The sequence below is a fragment of the Cyrtonyx montezumae genome, unplaced genomic scaffold (assembly GCF_038088225.1).
Source record: "Cyrtonyx montezumae isolate F1298 unplaced genomic scaffold, pur_monq_1.0 scaffold_12, whole genome shotgun sequence".
Taxonomy (NCBI): Eukaryota; Metazoa; Chordata; class Aves; order Galliformes; family Odontophoridae; genus Cyrtonyx; species Cyrtonyx montezumae.
Window position 1 is genome coordinate 17,747,360 of NW_027071848.1, and position 20,578 is coordinate 17,767,937.

The window sequence follows — 20,578 nt, forward strand, 5'->3', positions numbered from 1 at the left end:
TCACCCTTTTGTCCTGAAATGTCCAATAAAAACAGGGAGTCAAAAATGTGAAAAATATGTTAAAATCTCTTCATATTTTTTTATTTATTCTTGATGATTTTGGAAATACTTTTTCATAGCTCATTTTTTAAAAAGTTCTTAAAAATAATCAGTTTTTCACTGTTACTTTTTCCTTCTTCATTTCTCTATTTAGAAAAAAGGTAGAAAATTTTCCCCAAGAATAGATAGAACTTTTATGGGATGACAGGTTTATTTTGACCAAAAAGCTATTTAACCTGTTTTAGTAATTCCACAAGGGTGAAAACCTGTTCTCTTAAAGACAGCAGATGTTTTACTGTAAATTTTTGTTGCCAGGATCTTGTACCAGGAGGGAGATGGGGCAGAAGACACTCAGCTGCACACTGTGGGATTCTACTAATGACATACGGTTTTTGTTATCCAAAGCCACAAACACCATGTGCATGTATTTATTTACTGTAGTATTTCTTACATAAGCTCTTTTCCAGAATACTCTGTGTTATTAAGTACTCAATGCCAGAAACAGGGTGAAGGGACAGGAGGACAGAGAAAAACAGAGAGAACAGAGAAGAGTTTCAGGTTCCAGGAGGGTAAGGTTCTGAAGAGGACAAGAGCTATCACCAGTCAGTGGCTAATCCCTGCTTGCTGGGCATTCCAGTCCAGCTGGTTCCAGTGCTCAGGAGCATTGCTAGCCATGTTCATTTTGTTAGCCCAAGTGTGGTCTATAAGGGCTGCCTCACCCTTGTCCTCACCCTCTCCCTTGCCCACTCCCCCTCCCCTTCCTCTACCCCTCCCCTTCCCATCTCCCCTCCCCTTTCTCTCTCTCGCCCTCTCCCTCTATCTCCTCTCCTCTCCTGTTACTTAATATTCTTTTTGAATCAAAGTATGTAATTTTACTGAGATTGCAATGCTATGAGAACACAAATGAGCACATCTCATGAAAAGCTTCATGTCAAGGGGCATTTTTGTTGTTTGGAAAAATTCTTGCCAGCATAACTTCTAAAACAATACAGTTAAAATCAATGCTTGGAAAACTTTTGTACAAATAGCAGTAATTGCAACTGAAAGGTATAATTGTCGTATCATTATCCGACATGATGAATTTGAAATGCCATTCATTATAAAAATAATAAATGGGACATTCTGTGTAAACAAAGTAATCTCGTTCACACTGTAATTTTCACAGATAATTTCTGTTTATGTGTAAAACCTGATCCAGCAATTCAATTACAGATGAGAAGAGAGATTGTACACAAGAACTCACATGTGCCACCCCAGTGTACCCATTCAAGTAAAGCAGGACAGTTTATGTTTAACAACAAATCTTCTCCCCAAAGCATTTTCTCCCCACAGTACCCCTGAAGAGACTACTCTTTGCATGAGTTCATCTGTCATTTGAAGTTGTTTCTGTGCTTTATTTGAATGCATTTTTGTCTGCAGATCCTTACTGAAATGCTCATTAAATTATTTTCAGTGCACAGTGTCTGAATAGGGCAGATTGAACTTCATGTGAGCCCTGATGTACCCAGGGCTTCAAGCTGCCCTGTTCAAGTCAAGGCTGCTCACACAGTGGCCTCTTCCACCATCCTCACCTCAATATTTAAGGTCAGAGCAAGATAACATAATTCCAAGTGATCTTCGTGAGTACTGAGATTGCTGTGTTCCCAAGCAGCAACGCACAAGTACAGGAGTAGAATAGCTTAGCATTTAATTCCCTTGAAATGATTATGATACAGCACTTCTGCTAATAGACATCTGGTGGTACTTTTCTCCCAGTATGCAATTTACCAAATATTTTCTGGATTTATTTGTATCTGAGATTGGGGTGGGGGGAGGAATTCAGACTTGCTCTAACCTGTGGGTTTTTTTTGTAATTCTCTGAAGAATCAGAAATGAAACATTGGTGGAGATGGGACACAAAAGACAGAGACAAGAGGAGACAATCATAGCTCTTAATTACTCTGCCTTTGTTCAGATGTTCAGCTTACAAAGCCTGTCCAAATTTTAGACAGAATGGAGACTAGCAACATCAGATAAGCAAAGACCAGAGAATTCATCATGTTGTCTCTGCATCATGAGCACCACTGCCTGCCAGGATCTCTGGGATCGCTGAGCAGCAGCACATCATCTCCCTGCTGTTGCATGGACCCCAGGCATTCCTATCCTGAAATCTCACGTATCTCTGCCTGGTTTCTCAGGGACTGGAGGGTGTAATTTATCCATATTCTTGGAAACACGTAGTGTCTTCATACAGATGAGACTGGACTGTATAATCAAGTGCTGTGGACTCTGTGATCTAATATTCCCTTTATCCTTACAATCAGTTCACAGAGTCCCAATCAAGTATGCCCTAGCACACAAATCCTATCAGTGCTGAAATCTGTACCTTGTAGTTGATCATTGAAAGCTGATTTAAACTGAGACTTGTGTTGTAATAGAAGGTTCTTACTTAATCATGTAACTATAAAGAACATCCTAAAAATTTAAGTATGTGCAGCACAACTGTAGTGCAGAAAGCACAACTGAAGTGCAGAAAGCTGGTTACACTTCATTTGCTGCCACTGTGACTGCATAGCGTTTGCTTTTATGTCTGAGAAGGGGCATGGGCATCCTATCAGGTAAGGGACAGTAGATCAGAGACACCATCTGATTCCTTATGCACTCACACCACTGGATTTTGGCTACTCCTGCAAAATAGATGTTATTTCTCAGTTAATAAAGAGGATGCTGAAGGGACTTCGTTACCTCTGGTTGTGCTTTGCACTTTCCCCAGGGATAAGATAAAAGAATTCTTGTGTGCTTTGAATAGAACAGTAGATGTCAGGACTATAGGAAAGGGAAGGGAGAAGATGAAAGTTGAAACACTATTACGTATACATGTATTACAGAGGAAGCAATTAGTGCCTTGTTAGGTTTTGCAAGGATTCAGGATCTGCAGAAGTGTCCCCACAGCTTGTAAAATTCTGTTTTTGCACTACAGCGAAGTCCATTACCTTTCTACAGTAAAGAATCTATCTCTGTCATTTTAAATATTATTCTGTAAATGTTTTGTAGTCATTCATATAAAATGAACTCCAGACTGAAATTTATCATGTAGTGTGTTTTTCCAAAAAATATATTATGCCCAAGAGAGCAATCATTTTCGCTACTTAAGCTTAACATTGTGTGCAAACAAGAGAGGAAAACCTTTCATGGAGTGTTCCCCAGTTCTCATAGTATCATGTATATAGCACTTAATCTGCTCCAACTCCTACATAGGCATGCTCTTTTTCACTGTCTTTAGCCAGTACTAGATGCAGCTTTTGCAAACAGTGAAAGAAAAGGGGGGAAAAAGGTGTTTCCAAATGGCAGCATGGCTAACAATAGTGCATGGTGGCTCCTGTCAGCAAACTTTCCAAGGCTTTTCACTAGGAAGATCATAGAATTGGACCATAGATTGGAAGGGACCTCAAGAGATCAAGTCCAAAAGTGCTGAAGTGCTAAAGCAGGTACCCTACAATAGGTCACAAGGTTAGGCCTCCAAATGAGTCTTGAATATTTCCATAGAAGGAGATTCCACAACTTCTCTGGGCAGCCTGTACCAGTGCTCAGTCCCCCTTACTGTAAATTAGTTCTTCCACATGTCAGTGTACAGAGCATCCACTGCTCTCCTCCCATCTACCCAGTCAGTGAATCCATGTTGAGTACTCCTGATAACCTTCTCTTCCAATTGCTTGGAGAGGGTATCCTGAACAAGTTGTTGCATCACCTTTCCCGGGACAGAGTTCAGGCTGACTGGCCTGTAGTTTCCTCAGTCCTCCTTGTTGTTTTTTTTGAAGACTGGAGTGACATTGACAAGACCTTTCACAGATGTTAGACAGTAGTTCAGCAGGCACCTCTGCCAGTTGTGTAAGCATGCCTGGTTACATCCCATTTGAGCCCATGGATTTGTTTGTGTTGATTTTGGCTAAGCACTCTCTGACCACATCCTCCTTGACTAGCAGGAAGTCCTCCTTTACCCAGACTCTCTCTCTTATGTCCAGAATCTTGGATTCCTGAGGTCTAGTCTTAGCATTGAAGACTGAAGCAAAGAAGGCATTCAGAATCTCCACCTTCTCAGTGTTCCCTGTTACCAAGGTACCCACCTCATTTAGAAGGAGACTCACATTTTTTTTACCTTCCTTTTACAGTTGAATCATAGAACTGTTTGAGTTGGAAGGGACTTTCTAAGGCCATCTTGTCCAACTCCTCTACAATGAACAGGGACATCTACAGCTAGATCAGGTGCTGAGAGCATGGTACAACCTTACCTTGACTATCTCAAGGATGGGGCATCCACCCCCCTCTGGGCAACCTGTGCCAGTGCCTCACTACTCTTGTAAAAAACCTTATATCCAGTCTAAATTTCCCCTCTTTCGGTTTGAAACCATCCCCCTTGTCCTGTTACAACCCACCCTGCTAAGGAGTCTGTCCCCTGCCTTCTTAGATGTCAGGTACATCTATCTTAGTTGACCAGAAGCATGGAGAAGCATCCCCCTAGTAGATGTTACAGCATGTCTTAGCAGCTGTATATGTATTTGTGCAAAAGACATTGCACATTCTAAGTAGTTTTAATGTGTAATTACAGTACAGATTTAATGTCTCTACAGATCAGATAAGGCTTCAAAAAGTCTTCCAAAAGATACTGGCGTGCACTTTTTGGCAACAGCATTTGCTGGAAGAAAAAAATAATTAATACACTGAGCACAGAGAAGCTATTTATAAATAGGCCTTCTTGATGTTTTTTCTTGCTCAGCAGTAATACATTAGCTATTTGATTCCGATTAGATAGTTTAATATAATGCTACAGTGGTATTTAAACAGTTGGCCAAATACAAGAAAACAAATCACGGTGTTATTAAAAATGCACCCTTGCGAGTTTTTGCACTATATTTACTGCCATTGGTGGCAGTCAAGCAGTGGAAAATTTCATGAAAGATAACTCATTTTCAGAGGGATAGAAAACCCAAGAGGCACTCTGCTTTAGGTTGTTGCTCCTGACAAAGGGTTGTTTTCTTCCTTTCATTATGCTGTTGGGTATTTATGTTCTCTGATTGCCTTGGATAGTTTACTGCAAGTAAACAATGAAACTAAATGAACAAGTCACTGATTTTTCCATACCAACCACTTTGTAGCATGAGGAAAATAGTTTCCTAATGCTTATCTTCCAGCACTTTTTCATAACAGATTTTTGATGATTAAAGCAATAGGTGTGATCCTGCTCTGGTCAAGGCATTAACAGTGCCTACAGTGATGCCTGTGGTGCAGAACTGAGTCAAGGCAGGAGAGATACTCATGTAGCTCTTTTCCCCTTCTTCTCATTTTCATTTTGTTATGGCTAATAATGATACTTTAGGACTATTATCTGTAAGACAGACCAATTGAACTGCTATTTCTTTTCCAGATTCAATCATCCAAGCAATTACATAAAAGTTATTAAAGCAGTTAGTGGTCATAATGTGTATTAGTCCATTAGAAACAAACCAGGTGTGACCTAACAGTCTTCATTGCTCCTTTTGTGTAGGCATTCCTGAAAATCATAGCAGCCTGTCCTCACATCTGCTTGACATGATAACAGCTCTTAGAAGTCATATCCAGGGAAAGAATCCCAGAATAAAGGATGTGAACTGTTGGATTGACACCCCCAAATGATCACACTGACTGTTCCATTTTTAAATATACAAAGTTACTCTATAGTATTCATGAGGGTTACCTCACTTCACTTTGAGATGGGCAACGTCAAGATCAGTCTAGAGATCATGGTACGAATTTGCCAGTGTCCTAAAATGTTTGATGTCAAGACATCCTGACTTCACTAGTGAGAGCTTCTGACACTAAGACATCCTTACTACTGCATCTCCATACACTCCTATCAAAATTAGGGAAACACTGCAACACTTACAATTCATAGCCCCATTACTTTTGCGAAGTCCAAAGTTACACAGATGTTTCTTGTACAAACTAACAAAGCTCTTCACTAACCAAGCTTTTCCAGACACTGATTATTTTGATTTGGAAGGTCTCATACAAGCAGCATACAAGTATGAACAGTTGTCTTTCTTCATGCTGTACAGAAGTGAGAGTTATGGCACTTGGAGTGCAAACGCTTTGGCCTCTACATAATTTTACTGTTCAGAGCCCTTGAGGTCTGTAAGATGAGTTAAGACAGTGAAGTTCAGCATATATGTAAGCATTTTCTGGACAGAAGCTTATAGCTCACGTAGTCATTATTTGCTCATGATATTAGTTCCTTTTATGCCTTTTTTTTTCCTAGAGTTTCATAGAGTAGTTGGAAAACAAGAATGGAAGGGAGATTGCTTTATTAATTCCTCCTTCTCATGGCTCGGAATTTAGGATTTCATCATTTCTAAGAGAGAGTTGTCTAAAATGTTCTTAAAAAATATACAGTGACAGTTCCATATCATCTTATGAAATCTAAGCAGGATGACTGATTAACTACCTTAGCTTTGTATAGTGTTTAAATATAGAACATGGCTATACTATTAAGCATTTTTCTTGCTTTTTTTCTTTGTATCTTCTGATTTCTTACTAAGCTTCTGAGCAACATCACGTTCAGAGCTATACAGCAGTTGCAGATGTCTCCAGTTTCAAGCAAAAGTTTCATATTCCTGTTTGTGTAGCATTTCTTCTTCCAACAGTTATATCATTCTGCCTGATTCTCGACATATTTATGCACTTAAAAAGACTCAAAATGTATGCAAAAGGTCATACAAAATATCAGATAGTACATATCCATTTCTTCTTTAGTTCTCTGAAAACACATACGTAAATCAATGTTTGCTGTTTTCCATTGTCATCTCCTTGTGACTGTTTCCAATCATCTACATTCCTTTCCAATTAAGGTCATGGTGAGTGTTTATCACTGATGATATGGCTACTGGTGCACTGTGGATCATGAGATAGAAGGAAGCCAACTGGCAGTAGACTTTTTATTTGTAGATCTCAGTGTAAAAATCCCATTCCAGGTTCAGAAGCTTATTTAGAATAAGGAGACAGTTTTACCTTTAAGTTTTTCATACACATATTAGCAGAATCATATGACTTCTAGCCACTGACAAAAACTTTTACAACAATAATTGTTTTAGTATATGTTGAATATTTGGATTTGTCTTCTGAGTATTAACAGCATGGCACTAATTTATCTGTGCTAAATGGATTTCTGAAGACTCTGTGCACTTTATGTTACATAACTATAGGCACAGTACTGAGTGCCCAGACTGGGACAGGTGGAGACTGCTTAAAACTCAACAGACTTGAAAATAAATAGCATGGCATAAATGAGACCCAGAATGACTGTATTCTTCCCTTTGCTGATGGCACGTGCGTGAGCTGTCATAACACACTGTTAAATGTAGGTAACATGCCTGTGCCACATCATCATGCCTCCAGCTTTATTACAGCTCCTCACTCAACAGCTTGGCTTCTAACCACAAAGTAGATTTACGTTTCAGGTGGTGCTGGCTCCATTACTGGAGGGCTGGGCAAATGATGGCTGCTGCAGTCTCTGGGTACTATTTTGAACTAAATACACTGTGTGGGAGATACAAGTAGTTATTGCAGGCACACATGCTTGCATTGTATCTTGTTCAGTGGAGTTTCAGCAGTGTGTCATGAAATGATCTATGATTCTTCCTGTTACGCTATTGCTATTAGAGTTAGGGAACAACTTGGTCTGGAGGTCACCTAGCCCAAGCTCTGCACAAGCTGGATATTAGGAAAAATTGCTTCTCAGAATGAATGGTAAGCCATTGGAACAGGCTGCCCAGGGCAGTGATGGAGTCACCATACCTGAAGGTGTTCAAGAAATGTGGAAATGTGGCGGTGAGGGACATGGTTTAGTTGTCACAGTGGTGGTGGGTCAGCAGTTCAACTAGATGATCTTAGTGGTCTTTTTCAACCTTAATGATTCTGTAAATCTATGAAAGCTGGACCATCTTCAGCATTAGGTCAGGTTTCTCAGGGCCTTATTGAATTAAATTTTGATAATCTCAGGACAGAGATTGTATGACCCCTCTTGTTGATCTGCACCTGTGCTTCACTTCTATCATTAAGAGTGTTTTCCTCATAATTAGTTTAAGTGTTCCTTACTGGGACTTGTGACTTCTGCTTTTTTTCCTTAGCTGCACACCTAGGAGAGGATTCTGGCTCCGTTTTCTCTGTTGTTCCTCTTTTTCAATAGTTGGAGATAGTCGTTATGTTCTCCTCAGACTTGTCTCTTCTAGGCTGAGCCAAGTTAGGTCCCTCAGACTGTTTTAATACATCGTGTAGGAATGATATACTCCAGATCTGTAACATCTCAGTGGCCTTCCTCTGTATAATGTCCAGTATCAACTTTGTACTGAGGTTCCAAACATGGATGTAGTGCTCTATATGTCTCGTTTATGCCAAGCAGAGGGAAAGATTGCTTCTTTGACCTGCTGGGTACACCCTTGCTACCGCAGCCCTGTACATATTTAGCCTTTACTAAAGGACACACCACTGACTCATGTTCAGTGTCCTCCACCGGCACTTGTCCTCCAACCAGCTCCACCAGCAAAGCTGGAAAGTCCTGAGCAGTCCCTTGGGAGACTACATCCTTCTTCCTTCAGTTTGTAGACACAGCCAGACTGGGGGGGAAGAGAACTTGTAGATGCTTTCTTTACAGGACCCCATTCTTCAGAGCTCATTGCTTTGTTTTGCCCAGAAGCCTGTCTGGTCCTCAGCCTCTTCTCAGCTTCTGAAGGAGGGAAGAGGACTGCACTGTTGGGTAAGTAGAGAGTGAAACTACAGGAAGGTGAGGCATACAGATTAGAGGTAATATCCTTTTTTCCCTAGGCTGAGCTCCTGGGTGCTTGCTAGTTCTCATTCAGTGTTTCTGGTGTGCTTGATAGTTTATTATCTGATACAGTCAAAAGATGCCTGATGCATAACTGCAGGTGCTGTTATTCAACTAAATAAAAAAAGTAAACATGAGTATAAAGATTTTAAATCCTATCATTGTATTACATATATTTTCTGTTGAAAAGTAGCATGAGAAAAATTCCCAAAGCTCATAATGGAAATATTTCACATTTTATTTATACATGTAAAGAGTGTGTGGTGATAGAGTGGTAAATAATAAGGTGATAGAATGCTGAAGCTGAGTCAAATTTATGCTGATTTATGAAAAGGAGACCGTAGTCTTTTGACAGAAGAATTTCTCCAAGTGCTTTTGAGCAATAGATACACTAAGCAGAACAAATATAATTGTTTATAGTGCACTGCTATGTGCTTGTACTACCCTTTCAGGATCAGTAGCAGTGGGAAGGTAATGCGTTAGCTGTGCTTGACCTTTCCAAATAATCAGATTTTGCTTTTTGCTTTCTGTGCTGTGAAATGAGAACTTCTTTGCCAGTTTGTCCTTGGTGAGCCTCAGCTACCGTGGACCCAAGATGCATGGGGTGCAGCATGGGGTTCCTGCTCCTGGATTTGTAGGGCAGCTTCTAGTTCAGTCAGTGCCTTGAGTGGCATAATTACAGACAGTCCTGCCTTCCTGGCAGTTGGAGTTACTCCTAGAAATCTGCTTCGTGTGCTTCACAGAGCCTGGTATGACACTGAGTAAAAGCACACTGAGCATTACACTCTTGAGCAGGTCGTTTTAACTGGTGTAACTGGAGTCCATTAGTGCAGAGTCCAGTCTGGGTTTTACCACAGTTTTGGTTTTGTAACTGCTTCTTTAAAACAGATTGGCACTGCTTTTTACCTTAGGTCTTAAGTCACAAGGAAAAATATTCTGTAAATGCAGATCAAACGAATTATAGACAAATGTTTTTTACCAGAGTTTAAGAACATGAACTGACTTTCTGATAATCCTTCTCAGTTCCTTTGGTTTTTACTGATGAGTTGCATCAGTATATCTGCATAAGTTTGACAGCATTACAAGAGCTGGTGGTGATTCAAACTTCAATGTGCAAACCTGGCAATCTAGAATTAGGGTCCTGAATCCATCTTCTCGTGTTCAGTCGAGGTGCTGCATTTACTTACCATTGGATTCAGTAGAACTCAGAAAATGATGGGGAAAGGCAGTTTACCCTTGGCTACACTTGAAGTTAAACTGCGTTCAGCACCATTTGAAACTGCTTTATCAGCAGTGGGTGAATGTGCTGGAATAGACAAAGCTTCTCAGTTTCTGTTTTTTGTTCAATAGGAAGCAAATTTATGAAGTTTTTTTGGTGTTTGTTATAACTAAATATATTTCTCCGTCTCCCAGATGTTTTTGGGAAAGCAGGAAAGATTTAGCAGTCTTAGCAACAAACAACAAAAAAGTTCATTTTGGAAACATTTCACAATCCCCCTTTCTGTGTCAAGATGTTGTGCTGTACAGAAATAAAGTAAGTGCTGTGCTGTTGTGGGGCCCAACGCATCCACCGTCCAGCTGCTGCAGATCTTTTGATATGGTGCAGTATGCAGTTGTGGATGGAGGAGGATGATGTCTGTTTCTGGCTGGGGCTTCAGGGTGACAGTGCTTGGTGAGGACAGGCAGATCCCTTTGCTGTTCCTTCCCATCTCATCTGATGGAGGAGAACAACAGGAGACAGGGGTGAGTCCACTGCCTCTTGTTTGCGTTAGCAGCACACCACTTCGTGCTTTGCTGTGCACAGTACTGCCAAGAGGCAAGGTGATGCGACGCATTCACAGAGCACATTCCCTGCCAACATCCAGGGACAAAAGGAAGAGTCACAGTTGTCTCTGAGCCTCGTGTCTGAGCTCAGCCCCAGGGCAACGTGCATGGGTGGGCTGAGCTGTGGCAGCACAGACTCGGTCTTTCTGCTGATGTTTGGCTCCACTTGTTTAAGAGAAATCAGTTTTTGTCATGACTACACTTCCTTCCAAGAAAACTTATTCACCGTTTTCTTTCTTGCCGTTTTCATTTGCTCTGCAGTGATAGATTTCTCTCCTGAGGTCCTTTGTTCAAGTCTTTCTTATACTGCCTGTGTTTTGCTCGTGGCTGTGGCATTATGGATCTGTGTGGACAGCTGCTCTCAGTGAGGGCTTTCCTTGCCTGATTTACCAGCTTTACAACTAAACCAGCCAGTATGTCTGCATCTAACACCATCTCTCTTCACAGTGGTTTTCCCTAAGGTCCTACTGTTTGTTCTCCTTTGAAGTCCTGAATTGAATGACATTGTGCCTCAGATAGCATAAGATGTTCCTGTGCCTTTAACCAGGTGCAGTTATATGAAAATGAAAATAAAACCAAACATTTGTTTAAGTTTAGCTGCTGTGGCTATTGGTCAGCTTCCTGATTGCCATTGCTGAGGCAATCAGAGACTTCTGCTTTTTGGGAGGGATCTGATGAGCCGTGTTGCTTAGATCAGGGTGTGTTGTCTTATCCAACAGTGAACATTTAAAAGCAAATGGAAATGTAAAAAAAAGAAGTCTTGAAAAAACACAACTATTAAGGCTTATGCCTTGTGGATACTTGATTGATGTTAATAATTAAAATAATTTGTCAGTTTTGATAATGAGAATCTTTAATCCCAAATCCCTTACTCCTTTGAAATAGCATTAAACAGGATCCTCTCCACATAACGTGCTCTGAGAATTTAGTCCTCACAGGTAATAAATTATTAGGGCAACTCCTCATGCTTATATTACAAAATGCTGTTTTAACAAAAGAAACATATATTTACAAGTTTCTTTTGAAAAGGAAATAATTTATGTACATTATTTGGTAAGACTTATGGTCTGTTTAAAGTTAAGATGTACTGATCCCCAGAGTGTAAGTGGAGATAAGTTAAGGAAATGTACAAAGATTTCCGCTCTTTGCATTCCCAAGATCAAGAAAATGCAGTGCTGGGCATTTTCTAGTTGTTAATGGCGGTGGGCAGGACCCATCTGAACCCTTCTCAGTGGTGTCCAGCAGTGTCACCACCTCATTTGTGTAGGCCCAGCTTTCAGGAGCTCAGGAGCTTGGTGAGGGGCAATGCCCACACGTTTGACATAGCTGGCATGTTTGGTGTGTGCAGTGTGCTTCATGTGATGTGAAAACAGGCAAAATCAAAATCAAAATGCTGACCGAAGAAGTGAAGAAGAAACATGTCTTCATAGGCTTAGTGAAAGCAAGAGGCAGAGCACTCCAGTGGATTTGTTATCTCACAGTTATTTAGGAAAAAAATGTGTAGATGGCATGACATTTGTATTTTGTACAGGACAGCCTCATCCAGAGTGTTAGAGCACTGCTTTCATACTTCCCTTTTAAAAACTTAAAAATGAATTTAATCTTGAAATATTAAAGTGTAAAATAAAAATACTTCTAACTTAGAAAATGTTGAGGTTCAGTGTGGCAAATGTTTACAACCTGTTTAGTTTAACTTGATAAAGTTTGTTTAATAGGAATATAAGTTTTGATAATTGTGATTAACTAAACCCTGTATTTTAGTGAAAAGTAAAAGGTAACCAAAAAGCTTTGCTTTTGCATATGAAATCTCTTATTCCTTACCACTAGTTATTTTATATACAGATTTGATACCTACATTTATTCAGATATAACATAGGCCATTTTGGAAATAATGAAAAGACTAAAATTTATTGTCTGTAATAGCATTAAAACCACTAAAACTTTGAAATTCTGAAATGTAGCAAAACCATACTCTACAAAAGCCACTGATCTTTTCAGATCACTTCAGTTTTACAAGTGAATATGAATTATCTTCCTATCATTTTCCAGTGTGTGAAAATGTAGCATTTGATTCACCATTTCTCTTCTCTGCCTCTGTCTGCACTGCTCTTCAAGCAGAATGTTGTCTACTGAAGAGTCTTCTTCACCATACACATCTGCCTTTCCATCTGCAGTTGGACTAGTTGTTCTTAGAGGTCTTTTCCAACCTTAATAATCCTGTGATTCTATGAGTAGGAACCACTGGGGAGTGTATCCAAATGTTAGTTCTCAGCCTTTCAAATCTCATTAACAAAATTAACACATGCTTGGCTGAGTGCTTCTTCACCACTTTTAATTAATTCCAATTGTATGTTACCCACTCCATGGAGTTTATTGGCTTTTTTTTTTTTTAGTGTCCTTGTATCAAGTTTCAACTTCCTTAGCCATTGGAAAAAGTTGTTCTTAATTATTTGGGCTTCTCAGGAAGACATTCACGCCTCCTACCCTGCCAGCACTGCATATCAGGTTGGATATTAAGAAAAATTTCATCTCAGAAAGAGTAGTGAGGCGCTGGAACTGGCTGCCCAGGGACGTGGTGGGGTCACCATCCCTGGAGGTGTTTGAGAACCGTGTGGATGTGGCACTGAGGGACATGGTTAGTGGGCATGGTGGGGGTGGAATGGTGGTTCAACTAGATGATCTTAGAGGTCTTTTCCAAGCTCAGCTATCCTGTGATTCTATGATTCTATTTACCTCATCTGTGGGATGTAGTTCTTGCAGTCCTGGCGTGAGATGATGTGGTATCTCTTCTTCCAGAGAAGTCTCCACACAGAATGCCATTGGTCTTCCCAGCAGCATTTCTCAGGAGACAGTTCTACATTTCAGGAGACTGTTGTTCATGCCACTTTCTGTAATAACTGCACCTCTTTCATACCCTATACAAATGTATTCTATCAGTCTTCTTCCCCAGTGGCTGGAGAGGATTTCCCCTGCAGGAGCAGGTGGTTGATGGGTGGCTGCTGCCCCCCTCCTTGCTGCTACAAAACAATTGTGGTTTTTTTTCAAGTAGGTGCAAACAAGTATTCAAAGCCACAGGTTCACTGGCAGATGGTTAACATGGTGTTCTGGTGCTTCTCATATACTATTTAGTTCTAGAAATCAGACAAAGCAATCACCTTAATCTGTGCACTGTGTTAATTTTACAGTTGTATGTTTTCTGCATATCTTGCTGTAAATATTCTGGTTTAATTTTCAGTCCTGGGATATGTAAGCAGCTGTGACAGTCTGCACCGGGAAATGCTTCTACAGGAGCCAGACTTCACACCACATTTTTATTTTTATTTATTTCTTTTCAGTTTTACTTTTCTGTGTGTTCTGATAATTCCTTTGCATATCTCATAATTATTGCTTCTCTGTTTCTGTGGCAAATTGAAAACAATATAACCAGTCAATAGAATAGTAATGCTTTACCATTATTTTCTTTTACTCAGTGCCTAGTGAGGATAACATCTCTAGCATTGTCCTTACACTGATTATTTTAGCAAAGCAACAACAAAAAAGCCACTGTTAACTATTTAGAAGTTCGTTGTTGCTTTCCTTTTCCAACCAGCTCTGTTTTACCAACTTGAGCTCCAGTCCATGTCAGGGGGTGGACATCAAGCAGCTCAGCTTGATCAAGAAGCTTCAGCTTCTCCCTGCTGTCTCCAGAGGGTGAGGTGGGACCTATGGACTAAAAGTGCTTGGGATGGAGTAGAACATAGGGCAGAAACTGCAGTAGCACAGGGGAATAAACTCTTGTAGACCTCTTGACTTAGTCTACCCAGACTTCAGCAAAGCCTTCAACACTGTCTCCCACAGTATTCTGGAGAAGCTGGCAGCCCACAGCTTGGACAGATACGCTCTTGCTGGGGAAAGAGCTGTCTGGAGGCCCAGGCCCAGAGGATGGTGGGAGAAGGACTAAAAGAGACATTGCCTGACCAGTGAAGAGCAACCACAGCTCAGGTTTCACAATGAATATGGAAATACTGTTATTTTCAATTTGGGAAAAAAAAAAAAAGAAAGAGAATAAGCAACACACAAAAACAAAAACAAAAAAAAAACCACAGAAATCGATGTATTAAAATATTTCATTTAATAAATACTTTTTTTTAAATGTAAGAAATAAGGACAGAACACAGAAGTAGTAAGTAGCTTAAAAGTCCTACTTTAAAACGCTTTGAGGATGAGATCTGTGATAACAATTCCATGGTGCTGAAGTGAAACTCCTACTGTTCTGTTTCATGTATTCATTTAATTAGCTATTGTTTGCTGAAGAGATGCAGCTATGCCAGGAGCACTGAACCCAGACTCATACGAAATGTGTGTATGTTCATCCAGAGAAACCAGGTCTGAGCTCAAAGGCAGTTAATGTGAGCAGAGCTGAATGACTGCACAGGCTGGGAGGACCCACTCATGGCAGGCATTAGAAACACGAGCTCAGCCTTGCACCTAAACCCTATACACAGAGCAGGGGACTTAATCAGCACTTCTAATTAGAGCCCCTGTGAGTGCTTGATTAGAAACCCAGCACAGCTGGGAGTGTTGCAGGTGCTTTGAATTCTGGGTAATGTGGAACACATTCTGATTTCCATTGTCTATCTTTTAGTTGTAAAGAGTACCAAACTATTCAAGAAATATCTGAGAGTATCTCATATCTGAGATATATGAGTATGGACAGAAGACGAAAAGAGTCACCTCATGAGTGGGGATAAGGAAAAGACAGAAGCATTTAAGCCTTTTTTTGCCTTAGTTTGTAATATTAATGCTACCCAATCATTGAATTGCAGAATCATGGCCAGTGGAAACAAAGACTTTCAATTCACCAGAATTGTAAGGGAATAGTGTATCAGCTTATCATTCATAAGCCCATGGGGACTGATGGATTCACTCCACAGTGCTGAAGGAGTCAGCGGATGTTGCAGCTGGACCCCTCACAACAAAGCACCAAAGGTCTTGCGTGTCTGGGGAGGTCCCTGTCAGCTGGCTGCTGGCCACCACCATACCCATATACAAGAAGGGCGTGAGGGAAGACCCAGGAAACAATACACCTGTCAGATTACTAAGATCCGACTTTCCCTTGATGAGCCCGCACTGTCTATGTCTTGTAATTGGTAATGTGTTAACTTTCTATGTACTATAACATCATGAAGGGAGGAAGGGAAGGCAGTGGATGCAATCTTTCTGGATTTTAGTAAAGCTTTGATGCCATCTTTCACAGCATCCTTCTGGACAGACTGTCCAGCTGTGAGATAAACAGGTTCGTGTTATGCTGAGAGATGAACTGGCTGCAGCTCAAAGGGCTGCAGTGAATGGGGCTGCATCTGGCTGGAAGCTGTTACTGGCAGTGTTCCCCAGGCTCAGTTCCAGAACCAGTTCTGCTCAACATCTTCATCAGTGATCTGGATGTATCCTTAGCACGTTTGCTGATGACACTAACCTGGAAGATGCTGTTGAGTCCCTGGCTGGAGAGCAGCCCATTGGAAGGGACGTGGAGGTGCAGGTGACAGCGGCTCAGCATGAGACAGAGGATGGGATATAGGGTGTCAGCACAAGCAGAGCAGTGATTTGTACAAGGCAAAGGAAGAAACCCATACATGTCCCCTGTTAGAGCTGGAATTTTAATGCTTATTTCTTGTCTCTACAGTGTTGCTTTAAATGCTTCAGTAGTAACTCTTTGTGCAGTAAAGGCATTGTTCTAGCAGTGTGAAAGTGCTCAGAGCCTTGATGTGGGGTTCTGTCCTCATGTTGCTGTTTACAGCTATCAACATTTTTAAATCTGTGCATCTTAAAAGCAGTACCAACTGCTCTTCTAACCAGGACAGTTTTAACTACATCTTCTCAAGACAGAGACAGAGATCTGGGCTATACTAGGAAACTTTTCTGGGAGTAAAGCTGTGGCTGAAAGAGAATCTGAACTGCTTGAAAGCACTCCATTCTGGAAGTTAGCTGATTTTAACTTTATTTTTAGATAGTATAATTCGTGATATTGATGTAATGTTGTCTGTTTTTTTGTTTTCTTTTAGGTTGGCTGGATTAACTGGCTGTCATTCAGACAGAACTTGACAGATCTATTTTGCTTTCGTTGAACCTCTCTACTGCACATCATTAAGGATTTCCTGGATCCCGAAGCTGCACTGAAGGCAACTGAGCAGCACAAAAATGTGACTTTGACAAGAGACTCCAAGCTTTCTGCTGAGGAATTTCTTACTGATCATTTTGTAATTTAAGCCTATAACTGAAGCATGCATAACAGTTAGTTAATCTGATAGGGGAAAAAGGCTTTCTCATTACCTAGGGCTGCCAAAAAAGCAGTCACTTGAAGCTTCAGAATGAGTGCTCCATTAATCCCAAACAAGGCATGTTACTCCCAGCTTCAGGACAACCGCAGTGGAATAAAAAATAATAATGAAAGCACAGTGAGTGTGGGAGATACCAATGCCAACCAAATCATGACAAAAGATAGAACCACAGAAGGGGATATCAAGGAACAGGGTTTGACAGATGAGGGTGGAAATATACACTCTGGAGGATCAGAGAAAGTTACTCGTCTGGATACAGAACAGCACAAACAAGTGTTCAGAGACTCTCGGACCTGTAACACCAGTGTACAGGAAAGTAAGCTGCCCTCAACCATCAGCAGGGAAATGGGGAAGGATAGCAGGACCAGTGAAATTAAGGATATAGCAAGGCATATAAGGATTAGCCGAGGACAAAGTTTGTCCAATTTAAAAAGCAGCACAAATGATGCTAACCTGGAGATAGTTTCAAAAGGCGACGTTGACTTCACCCAGAATTTTCCTAAGGGTAAAATGTCCAGGACTGTGGAGATGGAAAGAATAAAAAGGCTCTCTTTGGGCAGACCCCGTAAATTTTCTCCTCACTCTGAAACACTTACAAAAGAATGTGTTGGCCGCGTGTCTTGTAAACGTCTGCTTTCTGCATCATTGGATTCCATTGACAGATCACACCATTTGATTGGAAATACAGAGAAATCACAAAAAACTTCCACAGATCATTTTCTTGGGGTGGTGTTTCGTCCACTCGACAATACCTCAGAGGAAAATACTGTCTTTTATTCCAAACCATCTACCTCAGGGAGCAAGAAAGTAAGTAAGCCAGAAAATGTACCAAATGTTAACACTGAAAGCACACTGCATACTTCTCATACCAATCATCATTCAGCTGTTAAGCCCAATGAGATTGCTAGTAAATCAGAAGCACAATTAGGTCAGAGTGATAAAAGTAAGAAACCAGAGCTTAAGACTGCACCATCTCTACAATCTAAAAACACATGTCAACAAAGGATTGAGAGAATTATGGTGGTAGAGTTTCTGGGATGTAAGAAAGGTGGAAGTACAACAGAAAAAGAACAGAGAGAGTCTGAGTCTGACACATCAACATTCCAAACATCCCATTTTCAAGACATCTGTGATAAAGCAGAGGATCCCTTGTCAGATCGAGTTGTAACCTCTCCTGATGACAAACTGCCAAGTGATAACTTCACCATCCATGGGGAAGGAAGAGGAGGCAATGACAGTGGCAGTAGGGCAGCTACTCAGGTTAGTGAGGAAGACAGAGAAGTGGAAACAATATTCCCACTCACCTGCGATGGTAGTTCCAGTAGCAAAGTGACACCTAGAAAGAATGAAATTTTACATGAAGCTGATGCAGGTTGTACTCAAACAGTCGGTGAACAGGTATCTCTTAACATGAATCTACCTGACAGCACACCCTTGCAGGTTAATGAGGACAAACTGATGCAAGTTGAAGGAAACACTGAGGATGCTGCTGTGCCTGCTTCTGATCTCTTGGAACAACACGGAGTGTGCAGTGCAGAGATAGTGTCAGACCAACAACCTGACAACCACAACAGTGATGTCGAAACTTCAAGCTTTTTGGTTCCAAATAAAAAGACAGCTCCTGCACAGAAACATCTTCCAGATGCAGCACCAGAGAGCTGTAAGATTTCAGCAAAGGCTGACACCTTTTTATGTGTTCCAACTCATGTGCGCCCGGTGGCAATGCTGGATGTTAATAGTCAGCCCACACTATCAAACAGTAATTTGAAAGACCTTTATGCACTCCCCATTGACAAACTGTCACCCTCCTCAGTCCTACCTCCTGTTGACAGTACACAGTTGATAAACATATCCCCCAAAGTGCCTATGAAAACTGCCAGCAGCAGCGCAATCCCCAAACCTATCCTGGTCCACTCCAAGGGCTCCCTTGCAGATAAGGTGGATGTGGACAGTGACAGCAGTGAGAAACTGGAGGACAGCATGGAGGTAAAACCTGCCATACCCAAACCCAAACCTGTGAGACCTAAAATCATCACATACATCAGAAGAAACCCTCGTTCAATAGAGCAGCTTGATCCTTCGTTTGCACCAGCGGGACTGCCGTACGGTACCACAGCATGTGCAGTGCCCATCTCCACGGAGCAGAAGGCATCCAGTGGAGGGGAGGGGAAGGCCCCCAGCATCTTGTATGACAAATTTAAACCCGATCTCCAGAAGCCAAGGCTCTTCAGTTCTGGACTGGTGGTGTCAGGAATTAGGCCCCCAGGTCATCACTTCAGTCCAATGGGTGAGAAGTTTTTGCAGGAGGTAAGCAGGTGGCTTTGGCCTTTTGTATACCAAGTGGTGAATGTTTGCTTACTTGTTGCTGCCAGAAGTTAGTTCTCAAACCTTAAAGAAGAAGGAAATCCTAAAGCAAAGCAATATGTGATCATTAGAAATAAATGTGACCTTTTCTGGCACTGACCTTGATGTGCTGTCTGATCTATGACTGGAAGTTGTCACCATGTTCCTCCAGCATTTCCCAGCATACCAGTCACCTGCTAGAGTATAAATAGAGATGTTTAGATAGGAAAAGCCATGCTGTTTGATTATCCTTAGATGGAACTTAAGTTTTTTTCCAAAGAACATCTTTGTGAAATTAATGTAATTTGCCCACAGAGACTTTTCCTCCTTAATGGGACTTTTGGCAGGTTTTTGCAGTCTGAGCACTAGCAGTCCATATGCATTCTCTTATGTTTAGCTATACAGAAAAACAGGAGCTGTCGGATTTCATTAGATTATGTACATCATGCAGGAAAATATTTCCTTTTTGACTCATTTTAAACAGTTTGCTCTATTGCCTAGCATCTTAAGTAAGAAAACTCCTTTCCTGGGAAAGTTGTCCTGAGCAGCCAAAAGGTAATGGAATTCCCACTGCCCAGTTCTGAGCCCTCATATCTGTTTGTGTTTCCACATTGGTAATCTGGGCTCCCTGCAGTCCCTGCTGGCAGGTGAGCATTGTGGTTGAATGCTGTCATTGCTTGGTAGGTTGTGAAAGGACAGGGAAGAGGGGGTTATATTTAGTCCTGTGATATAGCCTTGAGTCTGCTGCTTTGGACCTATGGAAGCTGGATCAGCAGAGAAGCTTTAAACATAAATACCCAAGATCCCACAACTATATTTAATTTTAACCAAAATAACATTTTTTAAAATAAAAATTACTCTTTTTATATACCTACCTCATTCTATATACAGTATCCAAGGAACAGCCTTGAAATAACACATTCGTTGACAGAGTTGGCAGTCAGAAGCCAGCAAATACCCACATTAAAATTGCACGTGTGCATGTAGATTGATCCTTCTTGCATGTTAACAGACAGCCTAACAGACATATGTTGAAGAGATCTTGGAGTATAAGTTTTTGTAAGGGTATTATCTCAGACAAAGTACTCGCTACCCTTTCCCATTCAGGTTCTATAGCCCTTGCCTTATGTTTTTCATTCAGAGGACAGATTACTGAAGTCATTGTGAGCTTGTCTGTGCCAGCCATTACTAGGGTATGTTCACAATTTCCCTGTAAGGTGAG

General features: G+C 41.0%; 1 protein-coding gene across 1 annotated transcript in view; it reads left to right on the forward strand.

The window, feature by feature from the left end:
• The first annotated feature begins 17,043 nt into the window (after window positions 1-17,043).
• The window catches only part of MTUS2 (microtubule associated scaffold protein 2), a 140,408-nt gene continuing 136,873 nt past the window's right edge, over window positions 17,044-20,578 (forward strand). The window contains exon 1 of the mRNA XM_065730147.1: window positions 17,044-19,320. Coding sequence (XP_065586219.1) covers window positions 17,044-19,320 — 2,277 coding nt within the window. The remainder of the gene's footprint in view (window positions 19,321-20,578) is intronic.